Genomic DNA, 19,347 nt, shown 5'->3' on the forward strand with positions numbered 1-19,347 from the left:
AGCAAATTTCTTGCTGTTCTACACATTTTGCTATCATGTTTTTTATTTTTTATTATTTTTTTTACAGCACAGACCAAGGCGATATGTTGGCACATGATAATAGAATATGGCAAATATAGGTAAATTCTTGCATTCTATCAATGCTGACTTTTGCGGGCTACCTGAGACATGAAACCGATAGGTGGGAGAGCATACAGGCTGTCTCCAATTAATGGGTGTACAATTTGCCTAAATGCATAATACAAACACTTCAACCACTATTTCTATTCAATACTAGTTTGTTTTGTTGGTGTGACATTACATCCTGCTATTTTTTTAAATCGACACTAGAATAGTCAATGGACACACTATGCAGCGGGCAATTATCTAATTTAAATCTAATCTATTTTCCAAATGTCAAAAAAAACATTGGACAAGTTAATAGAAACAGATACTGAGGGGTTCATACTTTACAAAAATAAATTTCAGTCCCTTTCTCTCCTAGACAAGTCTGTCAGCCGTACATAAAACTTTAACACAAACCAAACTAGTACCAAGGACTTGTGCCTCTTCCTACCATGAGATTGGAGCAGTAATAGGTCAGTCATTCTGTGAATGCATACCCCCAAACCCTACAATGCAAGCAGAACGGTTAATTGTATTCACATTTCTATTCTGACCTCTAACAATTGGACTGAATGTGCTGTAGACTGAGAATTATACTTACAAAAAAAAGGAGTACAGGCCAATTGAGATGCCAAAAGGCTCTCGATCCTCCAGGTCACATTGCTCTGAACAGAGACACCAAAAGCAGATGAGGTTGTGCTCAGAGAGGCAGAAGAAGTGGAAAACATCACCCCACAAAAATAACATATCAGCTGAGTGGGATATTGAACAGATCACATCCAGACTACCACTAGGGCCACAAGTAATGACACATGTAGTGACAAATCTGGGAGACAGAAGAGGCCCAACTTCAACCCGATTGGTTTTGATTTCAGAGGTGAGCTGGGACTGTCTGCAAGGCATCTTCTGTGGTGCGATGAATGTTGATGTTCTGAAAGAGGAACATACAAGGCTGACTAACCAAATCTGTCAATGGTATTTCAAAACAAGGGAGATGTGCTGGGGTTACCAATTAACCTACAGAATGGGGGGCTGTCAATTGCCCATCCCTAATCTAGGAAAAGTAAATTAGTGGAGGTGGGGGGGGGCATGTTCTGCAGTATGCTTTGTGGATGAAGAGAGTTACTGCTATGGCAATGGTTAACGTCCCAGGCAGACAGACAAGCAGTGTTATACCAACAGGCGTTTGTACAGAGTGAGGAATAGGCGTTCATTCAGAGGAAATGATTTCCAATCCAGCCTTTGCATACAAATAAGGTTGAAGAACAAATGCTATTTATTTGCGTAGCACAGTGGTTTATCAAGACATTTGTAGAACAAAAACATGAGATTTGATGCATCGATATATAAAATACAGCAGGACTGGTCAAGTAGATTTTATTAGCAGTCAGTAAACACTGATGTGGAAATTACTCCCGGTCATATTCCATATGGAGCAGACCTTCACATTTTTTATTGAAAAATATATGTTTCTCTGGGCCTTCTTCATACATGATTATAAACAAACATTTAATCTTACATGATCAAATAAAAATATATACTAAACTGAATTTTTAAAAATTATTAAATTAGTACTAAAAGAGTTTAAGACTCAGAGTCCAGGTGCAAAACACTACCTCAAATCAAGTAGACATTTGTGCAACGCAATGAACATTGACAGACACATTCAACTTTTAAACTAATTAAGACATCGATTCACATCAGCCACACATGACTGACAAATGTTCCAAATACTGAGCTTCCCGAATAGGTATTTTATTAGGATCCCTTCCATGAGACTAAATGAAAAAGATTATCCTAAAATTAAAATAAACATTTGAAATTAAAATGTGCTCTGGTTTGGAAATACAACATTCATTTGCAAAACCATGTCAATTGAGAGAAAAATATAATTTCAATAAACAGACAAAAAAAGGACACCAGACCCTTACTTATAGTAAGGATATTCAAATGAACTGGATTCCAGTTAATTATCATTACTTTAATTGGATACTTTGACTCAATCTGAGTAGAACAATCAGAGTGCTTTTGATGTCAGGAAGTAGAGGGAATGGAGTAATTAAGAACTAACTGCCTGATTGAAGGAGCAAATATGGAGGCAGGGCCAGCGGGAGGAGTAGAAAGGAGGGAGTGTGAGGGATAGAGCGAGTGAGGGACACTATCTCACTGGTGAGCTGGTACTGTTAGCAAAGCCTCCTCTGCCATCCGTGACACCTCTACGTTCTGTTCAGCAATGAAACAAAAAGGTTGCGGTCAAACATCAGGGGAACAAAATGGGAGGATGGGTGGGAAAGACAGGATGTGATAAAGATGCACAGTACATTGTTTAATTACCCAAGTTGATTCTCATAGTTACACTCCCCAAATTCTTCTCTACATATACAATAAAGAAATGGCCTGAGCATGATTCCTAATGACAGATTTCACCTGATGGCATATCATGAATCATAGCGTTCTATCCCACAACCCTCTTACAGGTATATTCAGGTAGAGGGTGTGAAAAGGCAATGGACAAAGGTCACTACATGAGTCACTATCACCATCTTTACACACACATCTACAATAAAGAAACCACTCTAACCCACTATTAAACGCTCTTCTGATTGTGAAGCCATGGCAACCGGGACTGTTGAAAAGCACTACAGCTGCATTCAAATACTCCTCAACAACAGGTTACTGAGTTGAGAGTTAACAGTCAAGCATAGCACATATTCCAACTTATCCATCAAATTAATTAATGCATGTAGATATACCAACCTCTGGGCGTTCTCTGTGAGTGTTCACTGCATCCACATTTAGGTAGATGGACTCCACCTTACAGCCTGAAGACAGAGCCCAGAAATGTGCATTTTTGCATTATAAACCACTAAATCCAATACTAAAATATTTATGCTATTTTGCAATTGATATTAACACAGATGCAGACAGGACTGGGTAGGCCAGTCTTACCATAAGCAACTGGTGTGAGCTTCAGCACGGTGTGCAGTGGGCACTTCAGGTAGGGCAGCTCCTCTGAGAAACAACACACATGACTAAGAAATCTACTATAAAAGAGATCTACAAAGTGCGAAAATAAACACCTTCCGTCCATCACTGTTATCCAGGAAAGAGAATCAGACTGACCTGCTGTCTTATCAAGGAAGTAGGCCAGCAGGCAGCGCATGACAGCCTGATGACAGATGACCAGGACATGCTCCTGCCTCTCCAGCTCCATGATGACCGGCTCTAACCTCTGCACCAGGTCTTCATAGGACTGAGGGGACAGGGTAACTGTCAGTTACACCAATAGACAAAACAAGATACTAACTCACCCAAAAGGGCAGGGTCACAATAGGGTTTCACACACAAAAACTTAAAGGTAAAAATAAATTAAAAACAGAGCAGACAAAAACTGCAACAGAAGAAATTATCTTCAGTAATGAGTCTACATTGGGAAAAACAAGGTAGAACACTTAATTCTAATGTAACGATAAGTCATTAACCACATAACGATAAGCCATTAGTACTGTAGTAAAGGGTCTTAGACAACGATGCTCTCCCCCACTACTGAGTGCGAGAGACTGCCTCGCTGATCACCACCTCCATCTCTCTAAGTGGCAGCAATGGGATGGACTAAAAGTGAGAACACACCACTGATTGTTCATGCCAACTGAAAAACAGCCTGTACCCAGAGCCTGGAGCACAGACAGACAGGGGAGGAAGGGGTCTTTATTTACTACGGCTCATTAGCAAGGTGTACATGGCCATTAGCCACCTGGATGTGGTTTAATGTCACAGTGCCAAATTAAACTACATTTGGACCGCATGAGCAAAACATTCACTTAGTTTCTCATCTATGTTGATGCAAATTGTCATTGTGAAGAACTACAGTAGAGCAGAAGCAAGTTCTCACACACATCTCTTGGCACACATAAAAGTATCCAGGTTGGTAGAGCCCTTTCATAATAAATACAGTTGAAGTCAGAAGTTCAAACACTTAGGTTGGAGTCAAAGCTTGTTTTTCAACCACTCCACAAGATTCTTGTTAACCAGTTGAGACCCTAGGGGCAGTATTTCATTTTTGGATAAAAAAAACGTTCCCCTTTTTAAACAAGATATTTTGTCACGAAAAGATGCTCGATTATGCATATGATTGACAGCTTTGGAAAGAAAACACTCTGACGTTTCCAAAACTGCAAATATATTATCTGTGAGTGCAACAGAACTGATGCTACAGGCGAAACCAAGACACTACATTTACCAGGTGTCCGCCTGGTGTCCTTTGTCGAAATTGGTGCGTAATCTTCAGCTGAAAGCATTTGTCCATGTGATTCAGAGGAGAAATCATACTTCCACAAACGATATATCATCGAAGAGATGTGAAAAACACCTTGAGGATTGATTCTAAACAACGTTTACCATGTTTCAGTCGATATTATGGAGTTAATTTGGAAAAAAGTTCGGCGTTTTGATGACTGAATTTGTTCTTTTGTAGCCAATAGTGATTAACAAAACGGAACGATTTCTCCTACACAAAGAATCTTTCAGGAAAAACGGAATGTTTGCTATCTAACAGAGTCTCCTCATTGAAAACATCCGAAGTTCTTCAAAGGTAAATTATTTTATTTGAATGCTTTTCTTGTTTTTGTGAAAATGTTGCCTGCTGAATGCTAACGCTAAATGCTACGCTAGCTATCAATACTGTTACACAATGCTTGTTTTGCTATGGTTGAAAAGCATACTTTGAAAATCTGAGATTAGTGTTGTTAACAAACTATGGTTTTGGCAAGTCGATTAGGACATCTACTTTGTGCATGACACAAGTAATTTTCCCAGCAATTGTTTACAGACAGATTATTTCACTTATAATTCATAGTATCACAATTCCAGTGGGTTAGAAGTTTACATACACTAAGTTGACTGCCTTTAAACAGCTTGGAAAATTCCAGAAAATTATGTCATGGCTTGAGAAGCTTCTGATAGGCTAACTGACATCATTTGAGTTATTTGGTGGTGTACCTGTGTATGTATTTCAAGGCCTACCTTCAAACTCAGTGCCTCTTTGCATGATGGAAAAATCTAAAGAAATCAGCCAAGACTTAAAAAAATGTCAAAAGAATTGTAGACCTCTACAAGTCTGGTTCATCCTTGGGAGAAATTTCCAAATGCCTGAAGGTACCACATTCATCTATACAAACAATAGTACGCAAGTATAAACATCATGGGACCATGCAGCCGTCATACCGCTCAGGAAGGAGACGCATTCTTTCTCCTAGAGATGACATCAGGAAGTTAAAGCTTGGTCACAAATGGTCTTCCAAATGGACAATAACCCCAAGCATACTTCCAAAGTTGTGGCAAAATGGCTTAAGGACAACAAAGTCAAGGTATTGGAGTGGCCATCTCAAAGCCCTGACCTCAATCATATAGAAAATTTGTGGGCAGAACTGAAAAAAATTGTGTCCGAGCAAGGAGGCCTACAAACCTGACTCTGTTACACCAGCTCTGTCAGGAGGAATGGGCCAACATTCACCCAACTTATTGTGGGAAGCTACCCAAAAGGTTTGACCCAAGTTAAACAATTTAAATGGCAATGCTACCAAATTGAGTGTATGTAAACTTCTGACCCACTGAGAATGTGAGGAAATAAATCTCTACACTATTATTCTGACATTTCACATTCTTAAAATAAAGTGGTGATCCTAACTGACCTAAGCCTGGGAATTTTTACTAGGATTAAATGTCAGGAATTGAGGAAAACTGAGTTTAAATGTATTTGGCGAAGGTGCATGTAAACTTCCAATGTGATTAAATGAGGCATTAGAGAATGCTCTCCTCACACTCACCTCTCCCTTGGGGTAACGGTAGCGGTATTTGTCCTGGTCCCTCATTGCAAACTCCAGAGGGTAGTGCTGCTGGATCTCCTCATACATCATCTCCTCACACACACCCTGAGGATAGCAGAGAACACACCACTTCAGATATACAAACTGTATGGCGTGTGTTTGAGGATCACCGACATACAGTCACACAGGTGGCATTGCTGTGCCGAGTCGAGTCCTCACCGCGTCTATCTCATTGAGAGCCTTCCACTGCTCGTAGGGTACAGACACAGCCTCAGCTGTCTGGATGGTCCTCTTCATCTGGCTGGTCCACACCTTCAGATCACTGATCTCCTGAGACTGGATGAACTGGTGAAGATACTTGGCAAACTGCCCAGGGAACAATCAACATAAAGAGAAAAGAAAACATCCTGGTTAAGGGCGCTGTACTGCAGCGCCAGCTGTGTCATTAGAGACTCTGGGTTCGCGCCCAGGCTCTGTCGTAAACCGGCTGCGACTGAGGGGTCCGTGGGACGACACACAATTGGCCTGGCGTCGTCCGGGTTAGGGAGGGATTGGCCGGTAGGGATATCCCAGTCTCATCGCGCACCAGCGACTCCTGTGGCGGGCCGGGCGCAGTGCACGCTAGCCAATGTTTCCAGGTGCACGGTGTTTCCTCCGACACATTGGTGCGGCTGGCTTCCGGGTTGGATGCGCGCTGTGTTAACTTCGATATAGGGGGTGCTCTTTTAATTTTTGGATAAAAAACGTTCCCGTTTAAACAAGATTTTGTCACGAAAAGATGCTCGACTATGCATATAATTGACAGCTTTGGAAAGGAAACACTGACGTTTCCAAAACTGCAAAGATATTATCTGAGTGCCACAGAACTGATGCTACAGGTGAAACCAAGATGAAATTTCAAACAGGAAATGCCCCAGATTTTGAAGGCGCTGTGTTCCAATGTCTCCTTATATGGCTGTGAATGCGCCAGGAATGAGCTTACACTTTCTGTAGTTTCCCCAAGGTGTATGCAGCAGTGTAACGTATTTGTAGGCATATCATTGGAAGATTGACCATAAGAGACTACATTTACCAGGTGCTCGCTTGGTGTCCTCCGTCGAAATTATTGCGTAATCTCCAGCTGCGTGTATTTTTCCATTTGCTTCAGAAGAGAAACCAAACTGCCATGAATTATTTATCATCGAATAGATATGTGAAAAACACCTTGAGGATTGATTCTAAACAACGTTTGCCATGTTTGTCGATATTATGGAGTTAATTTGGAAAAAAGTTTGGCGTTGTAATGACTGAATTCTGGGTTTTTTCTTAACCAAACGTAATGAACAAAACTGAGCGATTTCTCCTACACAAATAATATTTTTGGAAAAACTGAACATTTGCTATCTAACCGAGTCTCCTCATTGAAAACATCTGAAGTTCTTCAAAGATAAAATAATTTATTTGAATGCTTTTGTTTTTGTGAAAATGTTGCCTGCTGAATGCTAGGCTTAATGCTATGCTAGCTATCAATACTCTTTCACAAATGCTTGTGTAGCTATGGTTGAAAAGCATATTTTGAAAATCTGAAATGACAGTGTTGTTAACAAAAGGCTAAGCTTGTGAGTGAATATATTTCTCTCATTTAATTTGCGATTTTCATGAATAGTTAATGTTGCGTTATGGTAATGAGCTTGAGGCTGATTACGCTCCCGAATACGGGATTGCTTGACAGCAAGAAGTTAAGAAGCAGTGCGACTTGGTTGGGTATCGGATGACTTTCAACCTTTGTCTCTCCCGAGCCCGTACGGGAGTTGTAGCGATGAGACTAGATAGTAGCTACTAACAATTGGATACCACGAAAATTGGGGAGAAAAGGGGGTAACATTTTTACAAAATTAAATGCAATCTATTCCAAAATATGGAAACCTATTCAATATTGAAGAAACAAAAAGTAGAACTCTTAAGGTAGAGATGGAATCTAAGGATAGTTAGCCGTACCTCCTTGCCCCTGGGTGAGAGCCCAGAGTCTCCTCCAATGCAGCCCTTGACGTTGAGGTCACTCTCTCCATGGCGACACAGGTAGATGGAGCGTGGCGTGATGTGGATGTTCATGAGGTAGTAGACAATCCTGCTCTGGATGTGGTCCTGGACCTGGTTCACCAGGTACCTCCGGCCCACATCCATGATCTTAATGTAGGACAGATGCCTAGGAGATACATGTCAGAGAGCTTTAGGAATCCCTTACTTTATAAAAGAGAAAACCTCGTAGATACAACATGCATTGAAACCAGCTTTAAAATGATTCCGGGTTAAAAAGGACAAGCAACATGTCATTGACTGTTGTAAATGGGACATTTGATGAATTACTATTTGATTTACTGTGGATATGGACTGATATGTAATAAACATGATTGTATGTGGGAAGGGAAACAGGAGTTAACCGTGTATGTTTAACAACATATTTACTTAAAGCTGCAATATGTAAATTATTGGGCGACTTGATCAAATTCACATTGACAGATCTATAACTCATATTTCTTTCAGATTATGAGAAAGTCTAAGAAGCAGTAGATAGATTCCATGTTCACAATTTCTATGCTTCCAGTTCTTAAGTTTCTTTTTTGAGTCTAACTTTGTTTGGCACCAGCTTCAAACAGATGGAAATAAAATATATTTGGTTATAGAAAATATAGTTCACAGCACTTTCGATGCTACAATGACTAAACACTTTGCTTGCTTATTTGTCACAAACTGAAATTAGGCAACCTATAATTTTTGCAACCAGGAAATGACAGAGCGATCTTTAAGTATACTGAATAAAAATATCAAAAATGCAACATGTAAAGTGTTGGTCCCATTTTTCATGAGCTGAAATAAAATCTCAGAAATGTTTCATATGCACAAAAATCTCAAATTTGGTGCACAAATTTGTTTGAAATCTGTGAGCATTTCTTCCTTGGAAAGATAATCCATCCACCTGACCGATGTGGTTTATCAAGAAGCCATTTGTCTGCAATAAAGCCCTTTTGTGGGAAAAAAAAAATATGATTAGTTGTGCCTGACTCCCCAATTAGTGGGCCTATGCCTTTCCAGGCCCACCCATGCCTGTACCCCTGCCCAGTCATGAGGAATTCATAGATTAGGGCCCAATTTATTTACTTCAATTGACTGATTTCCTTCTATGAACTGTAACTCAGTCAAATATTTATATTTTTGTTCAATATAGTTCTGTTGTAATGAAGTACTGATGTTCTTACTTTTGACCCGTTTAACTGCCAGCATAAAATGTCTGCCAGTCTTGAAGACTGAATTTGAGGACACAGTCATAATGCATCTATGACAGTGTGTGATTCTGTCACAGTTTATGTTCTGACTTCCTGTAATAAACCAGATTAATTTTAATGAGATTTAACTGCACTGCTTTTTGTTCACCTGTAAATTCCCGTTACAACTAAAAACAACCACTTGCTAAACAAATAGGAGAGAACTTTGTTCCTCAGTGAGATAAGTTGCTCACCTGTCCAGAACCTCATCCAGGGTCTCATAGGAGTTCTCATAACACTTGATCCTCTTCTTGAAGTCCTCCATAGCCTCCTCTGTGTTGCAGTTGGTGTAGTCAGGGCTGCCCAGCTTCACTTGCTGAACAGAGAAAGAGAGAAGAGTTAAGACTCATTGGTTCTCTCCAAAGAGTTACCTACAGGAACTGTGGAAGAGCACTCACCACAATGTTCTCTGCAATGACTTCAGGGTCTTCACAAACAGACTCTACAAAGAACACCTAGGAGAAAAGGGAAGAACGTAAACCCCAAGGATAGACAAGACATCAAGTTCCCAGCTGTCATCTACATTTTTTGTGGCTGTCTATTTGCTGCCACAAACCAATGCTGGCAGTAAGACCACACCCAACAAGCTGTACAAGGCCAAATAAAGAAAATGCACATCTAGAGGCAGTGCACCTAGTGGTCAGTGATTTGATGCAGGGAAACTCTAGATCACCTTTACTCCTTGCATACAAAGCTCTCCATACAGTTGGAAAATCTGACCATAATTATATCCTGCTGATTCAGGTTTAAAAGCAAAAACTCAAACTGGGATTACCAGAAGTGGCCAGATAAAGCAGATCCTAAGCTACAGGACAGTTTTGCTAGCACAGACTGGAAAATGGTCCGGGATTCATCAGATAACATTTAGGTTCACCCAGAAGTGGCGCTCCTAGTGGCCGGGGACTTTAATGCAGGCAACCTTAATCAGTTTTACCAGATTTCTACCAGCATGTCAACCAGAGTAACGAAAAAAACATTCTAGACCACAGGGATGCATACAAAGCTCTCCCCCGCCCTCCATTTGGCAAATCTGACCATAATTATATCCTCCTGATTCCTGCTTACAAGCAAAAACTAAAGCAGGAAGTACCAGTGACTCGCTCAATACGGAAGTGGTCAGATGACGGATGCTACACTACAGGACTCTTGATAGCACAGACTTTTGATAGCACAATATGTTCTGGGATTCATCCAATGGCATTGAGGAGTACACCACTTCAGTCATCAGCTTCATCAATAATTGTGGGGACGACGTTGTCGATGCACGTACATATTCCAACCAGAAGCAATGAATTACAGGCAACATCTGCATCGAGCTAAAGGCTAGAGCAGCTACATTCAAGGAGCGAAAGACTAACCCAGAAGCTTATAAGAAATCATCCTATGCCCTCAGACGAATCATCAAAACAGGCAAAGCGTCAATACAGGAATAAGATTGAATCATACTACACCGGCTCTGACGCTCGTCAGATGTGGCAGGGCTTAAACTATTACGGGCTACAAAGTGAAACCCAGACGCAAGCCTACCAGATGAGCTAAATGCATTTTATGCTCGCTTCAAGGCAAGCATCACTGAAGCATTTACGAGAGCAGCTGTTCTAGATAACTGTGATAACCCTCTCGGTAGCCGATGTGAACAATACCTTTAAAACAGGTCAACATTCAAAGTCGCTGGGCCAGACGGTTTACCAGGACGTGTACGCAAAGCATGCGCGGTGTCAAAACAGAACAAATCCTACTACGCTGGCTTGGAGGCTCGTCAAAACCCAGCCGCAAGCTGCCAAGTGATGCAAGCCTACCAGACGAGCTAAGTTCCTTCTATTCTCACATCGAGGCAAGCAACACTGAACTACGCATGAGAGCACCAGCAGTTTCAGACGGTGATCTTGCTCTCCATAGCCGATGAGAGTAAGAGCTTTAAACAGGTTAACATACACAAGGCTGCGGGGCCAGACGGATTACCAGGACGCTTACTCAGCGCATGCACTGACTAGCTGGCAAGTGTTCACTGATATTTTCAACCTCTCCCTGACCCAGTCTGTAATACCTACATGTTTCAAGCAGACCACCATAGTCCCTGTGCCCAACAACACTAAGGTAACCTGTCTAAATGACTATCGCCCCGTAGCACTCACATCTGTAGCAATGAAATGCTTTGAAAGGCTGGTCATGGCTCACAGCAACAACATCCCAGACACCCTGGACCCACTCCAATTTGCATACCGCCCCAATAGATCCACAGATGACGCACTATTGCACTCCACACTGCCCTCTCCCACCTGGACAAGAGGAACACCTACATGTGAAATCCTTAATACTGTTCATTGACTACAGCTCAGCATTCAACACCATAGTGCCCTTCAAACTCATTACTAAGCTTAGGATCCTGGGACTGAACAGCTCACTCTGCAACTGGGTTGTGGATTTCCTGACGGGCCACCCCCAGGTGGTGAGAGTAGGCAACACCACATCCACCATGCTAACCCTCAACACGGAGGCCACTCAGGTGTGCGTGCTCCTGTATTCCCTATTCACCCACAACTGCGTGTGTATATAGCCGCGCAAGACTCCAACACTAAGTTGGCTGACAACACAATGGTGGTTTGCCTGATCACAGACAATGAAACAGCATATAGGGAGAAGGTCAGTGACCTGGCAGTGTTGCTCCAGGACAACAACCTCTCCCTCAATGTCAGCAAGACAAAGGAGCTGATCAGGGACTAAAGGCAACTGAGGGCAGAATATGCCCCCATCGGCGGGGCTGTAGTGGGGTGGGTCGATCCTTGGTGTCCACATCACTATGGAATTGTCATGGTCCACACAGTCATGAAGGCGGCACAACAATGCCTCTTCCCTCTCAGCAGGTTGAAAAGATTTGGCATGGGCCCTCAGATCCTCAAAAAATATTCTACAGCTGCACCATTGAGAGCATCTTGACTGTCTGCATCACTGCTTGGTATGGCAACTGATTGTCACCCAACCACAAAGCAATACAGGGGGTAGTCCATATGGTCCAGTACATTACTGGGGCTGAGCTCCCTGCCATCCAGGCCTTCTATACCAGGTGGTGTCAGAAGGCAGCCCTAAAAATTGCCAAAAACTCCAGCCCTCAATATCAGACTGCTCTCTCTGCTACTACACAGCAAGCAGTATGTCTGGAACCAACAGGACCCTGAACAGCTTTTACCTCGACGCCATAACACTGCTAAATAGTGAGTTAAGTAGTTAACCAATAGCAAACTCTTGACTCATCACATACGCTGCTGCTACATTTTATCTACCCTCTTGCCTAGTCACTTTATCCCTACCTATATTTATCCCTACCTATATGTACATATCTACCTCGTACCCCTTCACAGCGACTCAGTACTGGTACCATGTGTATATGTAACAGTATAATTTTACGTCCGTCCCCTCGCCCATACCCGGGCGCGAACCAGGGACCTTCTGCACACATCAACAGTCACCCACGAAGCATCGTTACCCATCGCTCCACAAAAGCCGTGGCCCTTGCAGAGCAAGGGGAACTACTACTTCAACGTCTCAGAGCAAGTGACGTAACCGATTGAAACGCTATTTAGTGCACACCGCTAACTAAGCTAGCCGTTTCACATCCGTTACATATATAGCCAAGTTCTCTTTACACATTGTGTAGTTATTCATCTTTTCTCTGCATTGTCGAGAAGGGCCTGCAAGTAAGCATTTCCCTGTTAATCTACACCTGTTTACAAAGCATGTGACAAATAAAATGTTTTGACGTTGACGTGTGGGGTGTTCAACAAAACCTATGCATACGCAAGCACAAGTCTAAAAACAAAAACAGGGTTGGTTCACACTATTGACAGTGACCGACCGGTTCAATCTTATGTAGAAACATTTACTAAATGAATAAAAGTAGACTCAGATATACAAATTTATCACACACTATAGTTGAGGAACAAAGGGAAAGTAATTATGCTTTGAAAGTTGATGACCTTAACCCCATTTTTGAGAAAAGGGCCCTTGAACTTTTTGGTACACCTACTTGGGAGCTCCTCTTTGTCTACATCCATTCAGCATCGTTCACACCCTCTTAAGCCCCCACACATCTCTTTAAGGATTCACATGGGAGGCCATGTGCTAAATAGAGCACGGTAGTGTACTAAACAACCAAAGATTAAGACTTAAGGCTGGTTAATGCTACGTCTATCGACATGTCTGTAGACAGTTGTCGCAGGGACATCATGAACATTGTAGTTATGAAAAAGTATGAACACAAAGAAACGACAGGCTGCATGACATTAGCAGCCTGGTGGTCCAAACTAGCATAACTGGTACATTTTTAAACACGTCAATCTAGCAAACCAGGCAACTTCCTAACCAATGTTTTTCTTAGTTTCTAGCTTGTTAGCTATCCAGCCCAGCTCAAGTTCTTAACTTTAGCTCATTTGTATCACAAAAAAAATCCTTATTTACAAGTTAATGGCGAGCTAATTGCAGAAAATAGCTTACAGTTGTGAGTGACAAAATTAAAACACAGGGCATTCTACCATAGTGTCCAAGCTCTAAAATGCTGTCTCATTGGCCTAACGTTATATCCTAATTTGACTTTGGTGCAGGTCATGTGGTTCTTCACATTAGTCTAGTAAACACACTATATTTCACTCAAATCTAAGTTTGATACATGCACAGTGAAATGGTTAATTGCATAGTGGAGCCATGTTTAGACACGTAGCTAGCTAAATAATGAACCAGAATCCCAACTCATAATGTTACTACCCTGCATGAATCTGCAGGTAGCTAAAGCTAACCAACTAGCTAGGTTCAATGTTAGCCATCTAACTAACATTAGGCTATAACTAGCAATGGAAACAGCTCTGAGATATGATTATGTAGGATTATTCATACACGTAACATTAGCTAGCGAGACAGCCAGCTAACGTTAGCTAGCTAACTAACAGTACGCTTTAAATTGGCAATGAAAACGACTTTCATAAAATTAGAAACCTATAATATCTGAAAATGTAGCTGGCCACTCACTTACCCGTATACATGGATGCTTCTCCCTCTCTATACCATGGTTACCCTTATTTTGAAGATGTGTACAACACCTGTCTCTGATTACAATTACAACAGCCTTCTGTGTGTTCTCTCTGACTCCCTCCGCATGAATTGAAACGCCTGAATTTCCTCCATCTCCTTAGCAATCATACTGCGCTTCCACAGGCATTCCACAGACTTCAAAACTTGGTCCTCCAGAAATTGGAGCGCATTAGTAACACTTACGCAGTTCTTCGTGATATTTATATAAAGTTTTATCTGCGTTACCAAGGATTACCTACACATACTAAGCAGCTCATGTTATTGACAGAAGCGTACTACATGGCAGACCAATCCGAACTCATCGCTCGGCATGTCCAGACAATCCATTATCTCACCCAATGAAGGCTAGCGGGAAGGTTCCGGTCTGTCTTTTTTGTGGCTAAACCAACTAAACTCGTAAATGTAACAATTTTATTCGAATTTACAGATGGCATACAAGCTTAAGACACATGAAAGTTCACGTTCTGCAAAAAAACACATTTGATAAAAATAAATGTTTATGTTTAAATGCCTCTCCTGTGAAGTCGTGATGGGCGACATACGCCTAGTTTCCTGAAACGAGCTAGAGTGCCTTTAGAAAGTATTCACACACCATGACTTTCTCCAGATTTTCTTGTTACAAAGTGGAGCTAAAAAAAAGGTGCAATACACAATCGCTCTGCTATTTCCTGATTGCTAAAATTCTAAGTTTGCTTGTTTTTTTTTCACAAACTGAAATTAGGCACTCAGAGTGTAGAGATTCGTTGTACCATCTAAACCACTGAAATACATTTTCAATAACCAAAAATATTATATTTTTAACGTAAATAAATGTTAATGAAAAATGAAATCTTGATTAGGTAAGTTTTCAACCCACTGAGTCAATACATGTTAGAATCATCTTTGGCAGCAATTACAGATGTGAGTCTTTTGGGGTAAGTCTAAGAGCTTTCCACACCTGGATTGTACAACATTTGCCCATTATTCTTTCAAAAATTCTACAAGCTTTAAGGCTTGCCATATATTTTTAAGCAGATGTAAGTCAAAACTTTAACTCAGCCACTCAGGAACAGTCACTGTCTTCTTGGTAAGCACGCCCACTGTAGATTTGGCCTTGTATTTTAGGTTATTGTCCTGCTGAAAAGGGGAATTCATCTCCCAGTGTCTGGTGGAAAGCAGACAACCAGGTTTTTCAGCATTTTTCCTGTGCTTAGCTCTGTTCAGTTTCTTTTTTTATCTTGATAAACTCCCCAGTCCTTAATTACAAGCATACCCATAACATGATGCAGCCACCACTATGCTTGAAAATATGGAGAGTGGTACTCAGTAATGTGTTGTATTTGCCGCAAACATTTGTATTCAGGTCAAAATATTCTGTTTTTGCCAAATTTTTTGCAGTATTAGTTTTGTGACTTGGTGGAAAGCTTCAAGTTCCTTGGAGTACACGTCACAAACTGAACTGGACCACCCACATAGACTGTTGCGCCTTCACCACACTGAGCCTATTCAACCTCAGGAGGCTTAATAAACTTGGCTTTTACAGATGCACAATTGAGAGCATCCTGTCGGGCTGTATCACCGCCTGGTACGGCAACTGCACTGCCCGCAACCGTAAGGCTCTCCAGAGGGTGGTGCGATCTGCCCAATGCATTACCGGGGGCAAACTACCCACCCTCCAGGACACCTCCAGTACCCGATGTCACAGAAAGGCCAAAAAGATCATCAAGGACATCAACCACCTGAGCCACTGCCTGTTCACCCCGCTATCATCCAAAAGGCGAGGTCAGTACAGATGCATCAAAGCTGGGATCAAGAGATAGCCGCTGTTTTTCAATCTAAAGGCCATCAGACTGTTAAACAGCCATCACTAGCACATTTGAGGCTTCTGCCTATAGACAGACTAGAAATCACTGGCTACATTACAAAATTATTTACTCATCTCATACACTGTACTTTATACTATATCTTAGTCCATGCCGCGCTGACGTCGCTCGTCCATATATGTATATATTATTAATTCCATTCCTTAGGTTTGTGTGTGAAATTGTTAAGATATTACTGCACTGTCGGCGCTAGAAGCCCAGAATTTCGCTACACCCGCAATAGAATCTGCTAAACACCTATATGACCAATAAAATTTGATTTGCAAACAGGATGCATGTTTTGGAATATTTTTTATTCTGTACAGGTGTAACGGATGTGAAACGGCTAGCTTAGTTAGCGGTGTGCGCTAAATAGCGTTTCAATCGGTTACGTCACTTGATCTGAGACCTTGAAGTAGTAGTTCCCTTTGCTCTGCAAGGGCCGCGGCTTTTGTGGAGCGATGGGTAACGATGCTTCGTGGGTGACTGCTGTCGATGTGTGCAGAAGGTCCCTGGTTCGCGCCCGAGTATGGGCGAGGGGACGGACGTAAAGTTATACTGTTACACAGGCTTCCTTCTTTTCACTGTTTTATTTATGTTAGTATTGTGGACTAACTACAATGTTGTTGATCCATCCTGAATTTTCACCCATCACAGCCATTAAACTCCAACTATATTAAAGTCACCATTGGCCTCATGTTGAAATTCAATAAAAAAAAATATTCAGGCACAACATTTGAAAAACATCAAGGTGTGAATACTTTCCAAAACCCTACATTTCATCTGCAAATGTCTTTTAGAAATATGTATACATTTGCAGAATAAGCATTTGTTCCATTTCAAATACATTGTTACAGTTGTTGATTATCCTAGCCATGTTAGCATAGGCGTGACAAGAGTCAAAACAAGAGATGGCATCAAGAACAAAATACAACTAGCTGAAACAAGCCATATATGATTCACCACAGCAGCTTCTAGTCATTGTTGCTAACCATCTGACCGATCGGGATGAAAACAACCTTTAACCTTACGCCCACATTTTTGTTGTGACATTGTCAACCCACAAGCATGAGCACCACCAACGACACCAACATTACCTTGAAGCCATTCTGCTCAGCAAACGCAATGATGGTCTCTCTCCTCTCTCTAGTGGTGTTAGTCGCATCAAACACCTGGAGAAATAACAGAACACACACACCATCACTCGCAATTCAGACTGAGAACCTGCACTGTAATCCATATTCAAATACACAGTGCGATATCAAAGTACTTCATGACGGGATATCCCATCCCAATGTTAATGTGCACATAATCTTGCTACATTGGAGTTTCAAATGTGATATTTTTCTTCAAAGAGAGATTGTACACACAGCAACTTGGCCTCCATCAGCGAGGTACTGTCTGACATCATTCAGTGCTGCTGACGCACACTGCCTGCAAAGAAGAGTGGGGAAACTGAGTCAGAGGCAGCAGTGACAAGAGGCACTAATGGGTTAGCAAAGAAAACTCACAGACGCTGGTTAAAAACAGGTACATAACAATATAAGATGATATTGTTAGGCAATTTGGGGCATTCAAGGACAAGAGGATCTGATCAGTGATTCCACAGCGGAGGAGCAAAGCATTGGAAATGTTTCTTACTGTCTGATTTTCAAGCCCTCCTCATTGTCTGGACAGAAGAACTCAAAGGACTTGTAGATCTTCAGACACTCACGCCGGTACTGCCCAACATTGAATTCTAAATGGGGGAGAGAAAGAGATAGTATCTAGAAAAGTAAAGCATGCAACTATTGACTGTTCAGCGGCATTCTTACATGTCAGTGTGTGAGTGGATTAGATTACGGAAATGGAATTTCAGGTATAAGGGCTGAACGTTGGTACCTTTGGTTGGCACGCCGATCCAGTTGAGATAGCGGGTGAGCTTCTTGGAGATGTAGGTCTTTCCTCTGGCCGGGAGGCCCACCGTCACTATCAGGGTGGGACAGTTGGTCATACATACTGCACATGGAAGAGAGGAGACGGGGGAGAATAGAATGATTCTACAGGTTATTATAATTATTCTACTTGGACAGAGACTGCCACTGAAACATAAGCATGAACAAACAGTGCAGGCTGTGGCAGGGAAGGGAAGGGCTTGGATGACTTTTTTCCTAAATGCTTTTAGGACCATTTGGGCAATTACCTGGGCAATTCCACTGTGACACTAGGCAGGTGTCCAATGAACAAGCTTTATTCTACAAAAGCAATGTCACAAAATAAAATCTTAGTGACACATTTAACTGAAATGACAGATATTGGAGACATTTTCTAAAGATCCACATTTTTAATTAAACGACAGGTGGATTTATCTTTGTGACAAATGTTGCCGAAATTGTTTTTTGAATAAATTATGATGTATTCATAACTTTGAAGGTACACGGGCACGTGATGTCATCATATAGCCGAACTATAAAGCTCTATACCACATTTTTTTTTCAACTATATATTTTTTTATTTGCAAGACAAGGATTGTCTTGACTTTCAAGAATGCCTGAATTGTTTCGCCTTGCTTTTCTGTTTGGCTGGATGCAAAAGTTTCACCACCCCCCAGAGCAAATTCAAATGTATTTTTATTCAACATTCTGGGTTGTAAGGAACATTTACACACAAATGCTTCAGGCTGTATTTAATTGTGTATTACAGCCTGATCAAGCAGACAAGTGACCTAGTTTGCCACTAAATGCCTCGTTCAAAACAACTGGGAACATGGAAATGTCCGACTTCGGTGCGGTTAAAACGACTGGGAACTTAGGGGGGGGACGAGCTCCGACTGCGAAAAATCCAACTCGGAAACTTGGGCATCTTTCTAGAACTGTTGTCTTTCCAACCAGATGATCACTTGTCATGATGTGACCTTGTTCCGCCCCCCCAGGTTGTTCCCAGTTGTCTTGAAATAACCAGAATATTCAACCCCTCGGGTTGATATTGTGGGATCTGATTCTTTTACAAGTCGGGAGAAGACAGACACAGTATTCCAGATAAATTGAGAAGCAAATAACGATGCTCTGGCCCGGAGAGGGGAGCAAGTACGTTATTTTATAGCTCTATGGTTCAAGGGGCTGTTAGAACAGAGTCAGTAGGGTCATGGACCTTAATTCAACTAACCCGTTACGTTAATTCTCATAACTCCCTGTGTAAATTCTCCTAACCTGC

The 19,347-nt window shown here is 41.6% G+C and overlaps 1 protein-coding gene across 4 annotated transcripts in view; it reads right to left on the minus strand.

Annotated features, from left to right (window-relative positions):
- Positions 1–537: 537 nt before the first annotated feature.
- LOC124031445 (6-phosphofructo-2-kinase/fructose-2,6-bisphosphatase 4-like) overlaps positions 538–19,347 on the minus strand; it is a 28,682-nt gene continuing 9,872 nt past the window's right edge. For 2 of the 4 annotated variants that reach the window (XM_046342683.1, XM_046342681.1), the window contains exons 2-14: positions 18,037–18,153; positions 17,797–17,893; positions 17,526–17,589; positions 17,253–17,327; positions 9,631–9,687; positions 9,427–9,548; positions 7,908–8,115; positions 6,150–6,296; positions 5,931–6,035; positions 3,229–3,358; positions 3,055–3,117; positions 2,863–2,927; positions 1,359–2,328 (exon numbers count right to left, since the gene is read on the minus strand). In XM_046342683.1, coding sequence (XP_046198639.1) covers positions 2,269–2,328; positions 2,863–2,927; positions 3,055–3,117; positions 3,229–3,358; positions 5,931–6,035; positions 6,150–6,296; positions 7,908–8,115; positions 9,427–9,548; positions 9,631–9,687; positions 17,253–17,327; positions 17,526–17,589; positions 17,797–17,893; positions 18,037–18,153 — 1,310 coding nt within the window. In that variant the 3' untranslated portion in view covers positions 1,359–2,268. Of the gene's footprint in view, positions 1,037–1,358; positions 2,329–2,862; positions 2,928–3,054; positions 3,118–3,228; positions 3,359–5,930; positions 6,036–6,149; positions 6,297–7,907; positions 8,116–9,426; positions 9,549–9,630; positions 9,688–14,255; positions 14,620–17,252; positions 17,328–17,525; positions 17,590–17,796; positions 17,894–18,036; positions 18,154–19,347 lie in introns of those variants that run through there. The other 2 variants (XM_046342682.1, XM_046342684.1) reach the window with 2 other exon arrangements.

Source organism: Oncorhynchus gorbuscha, linkage group LG03, assembly GCF_021184085.1.
Source record: "Oncorhynchus gorbuscha isolate QuinsamMale2020 ecotype Even-year linkage group LG03, OgorEven_v1.0, whole genome shotgun sequence".
Lineage (NCBI taxonomy): Eukaryota > Metazoa > Chordata > Actinopteri > Salmoniformes > Salmonidae > Oncorhynchus > Oncorhynchus gorbuscha.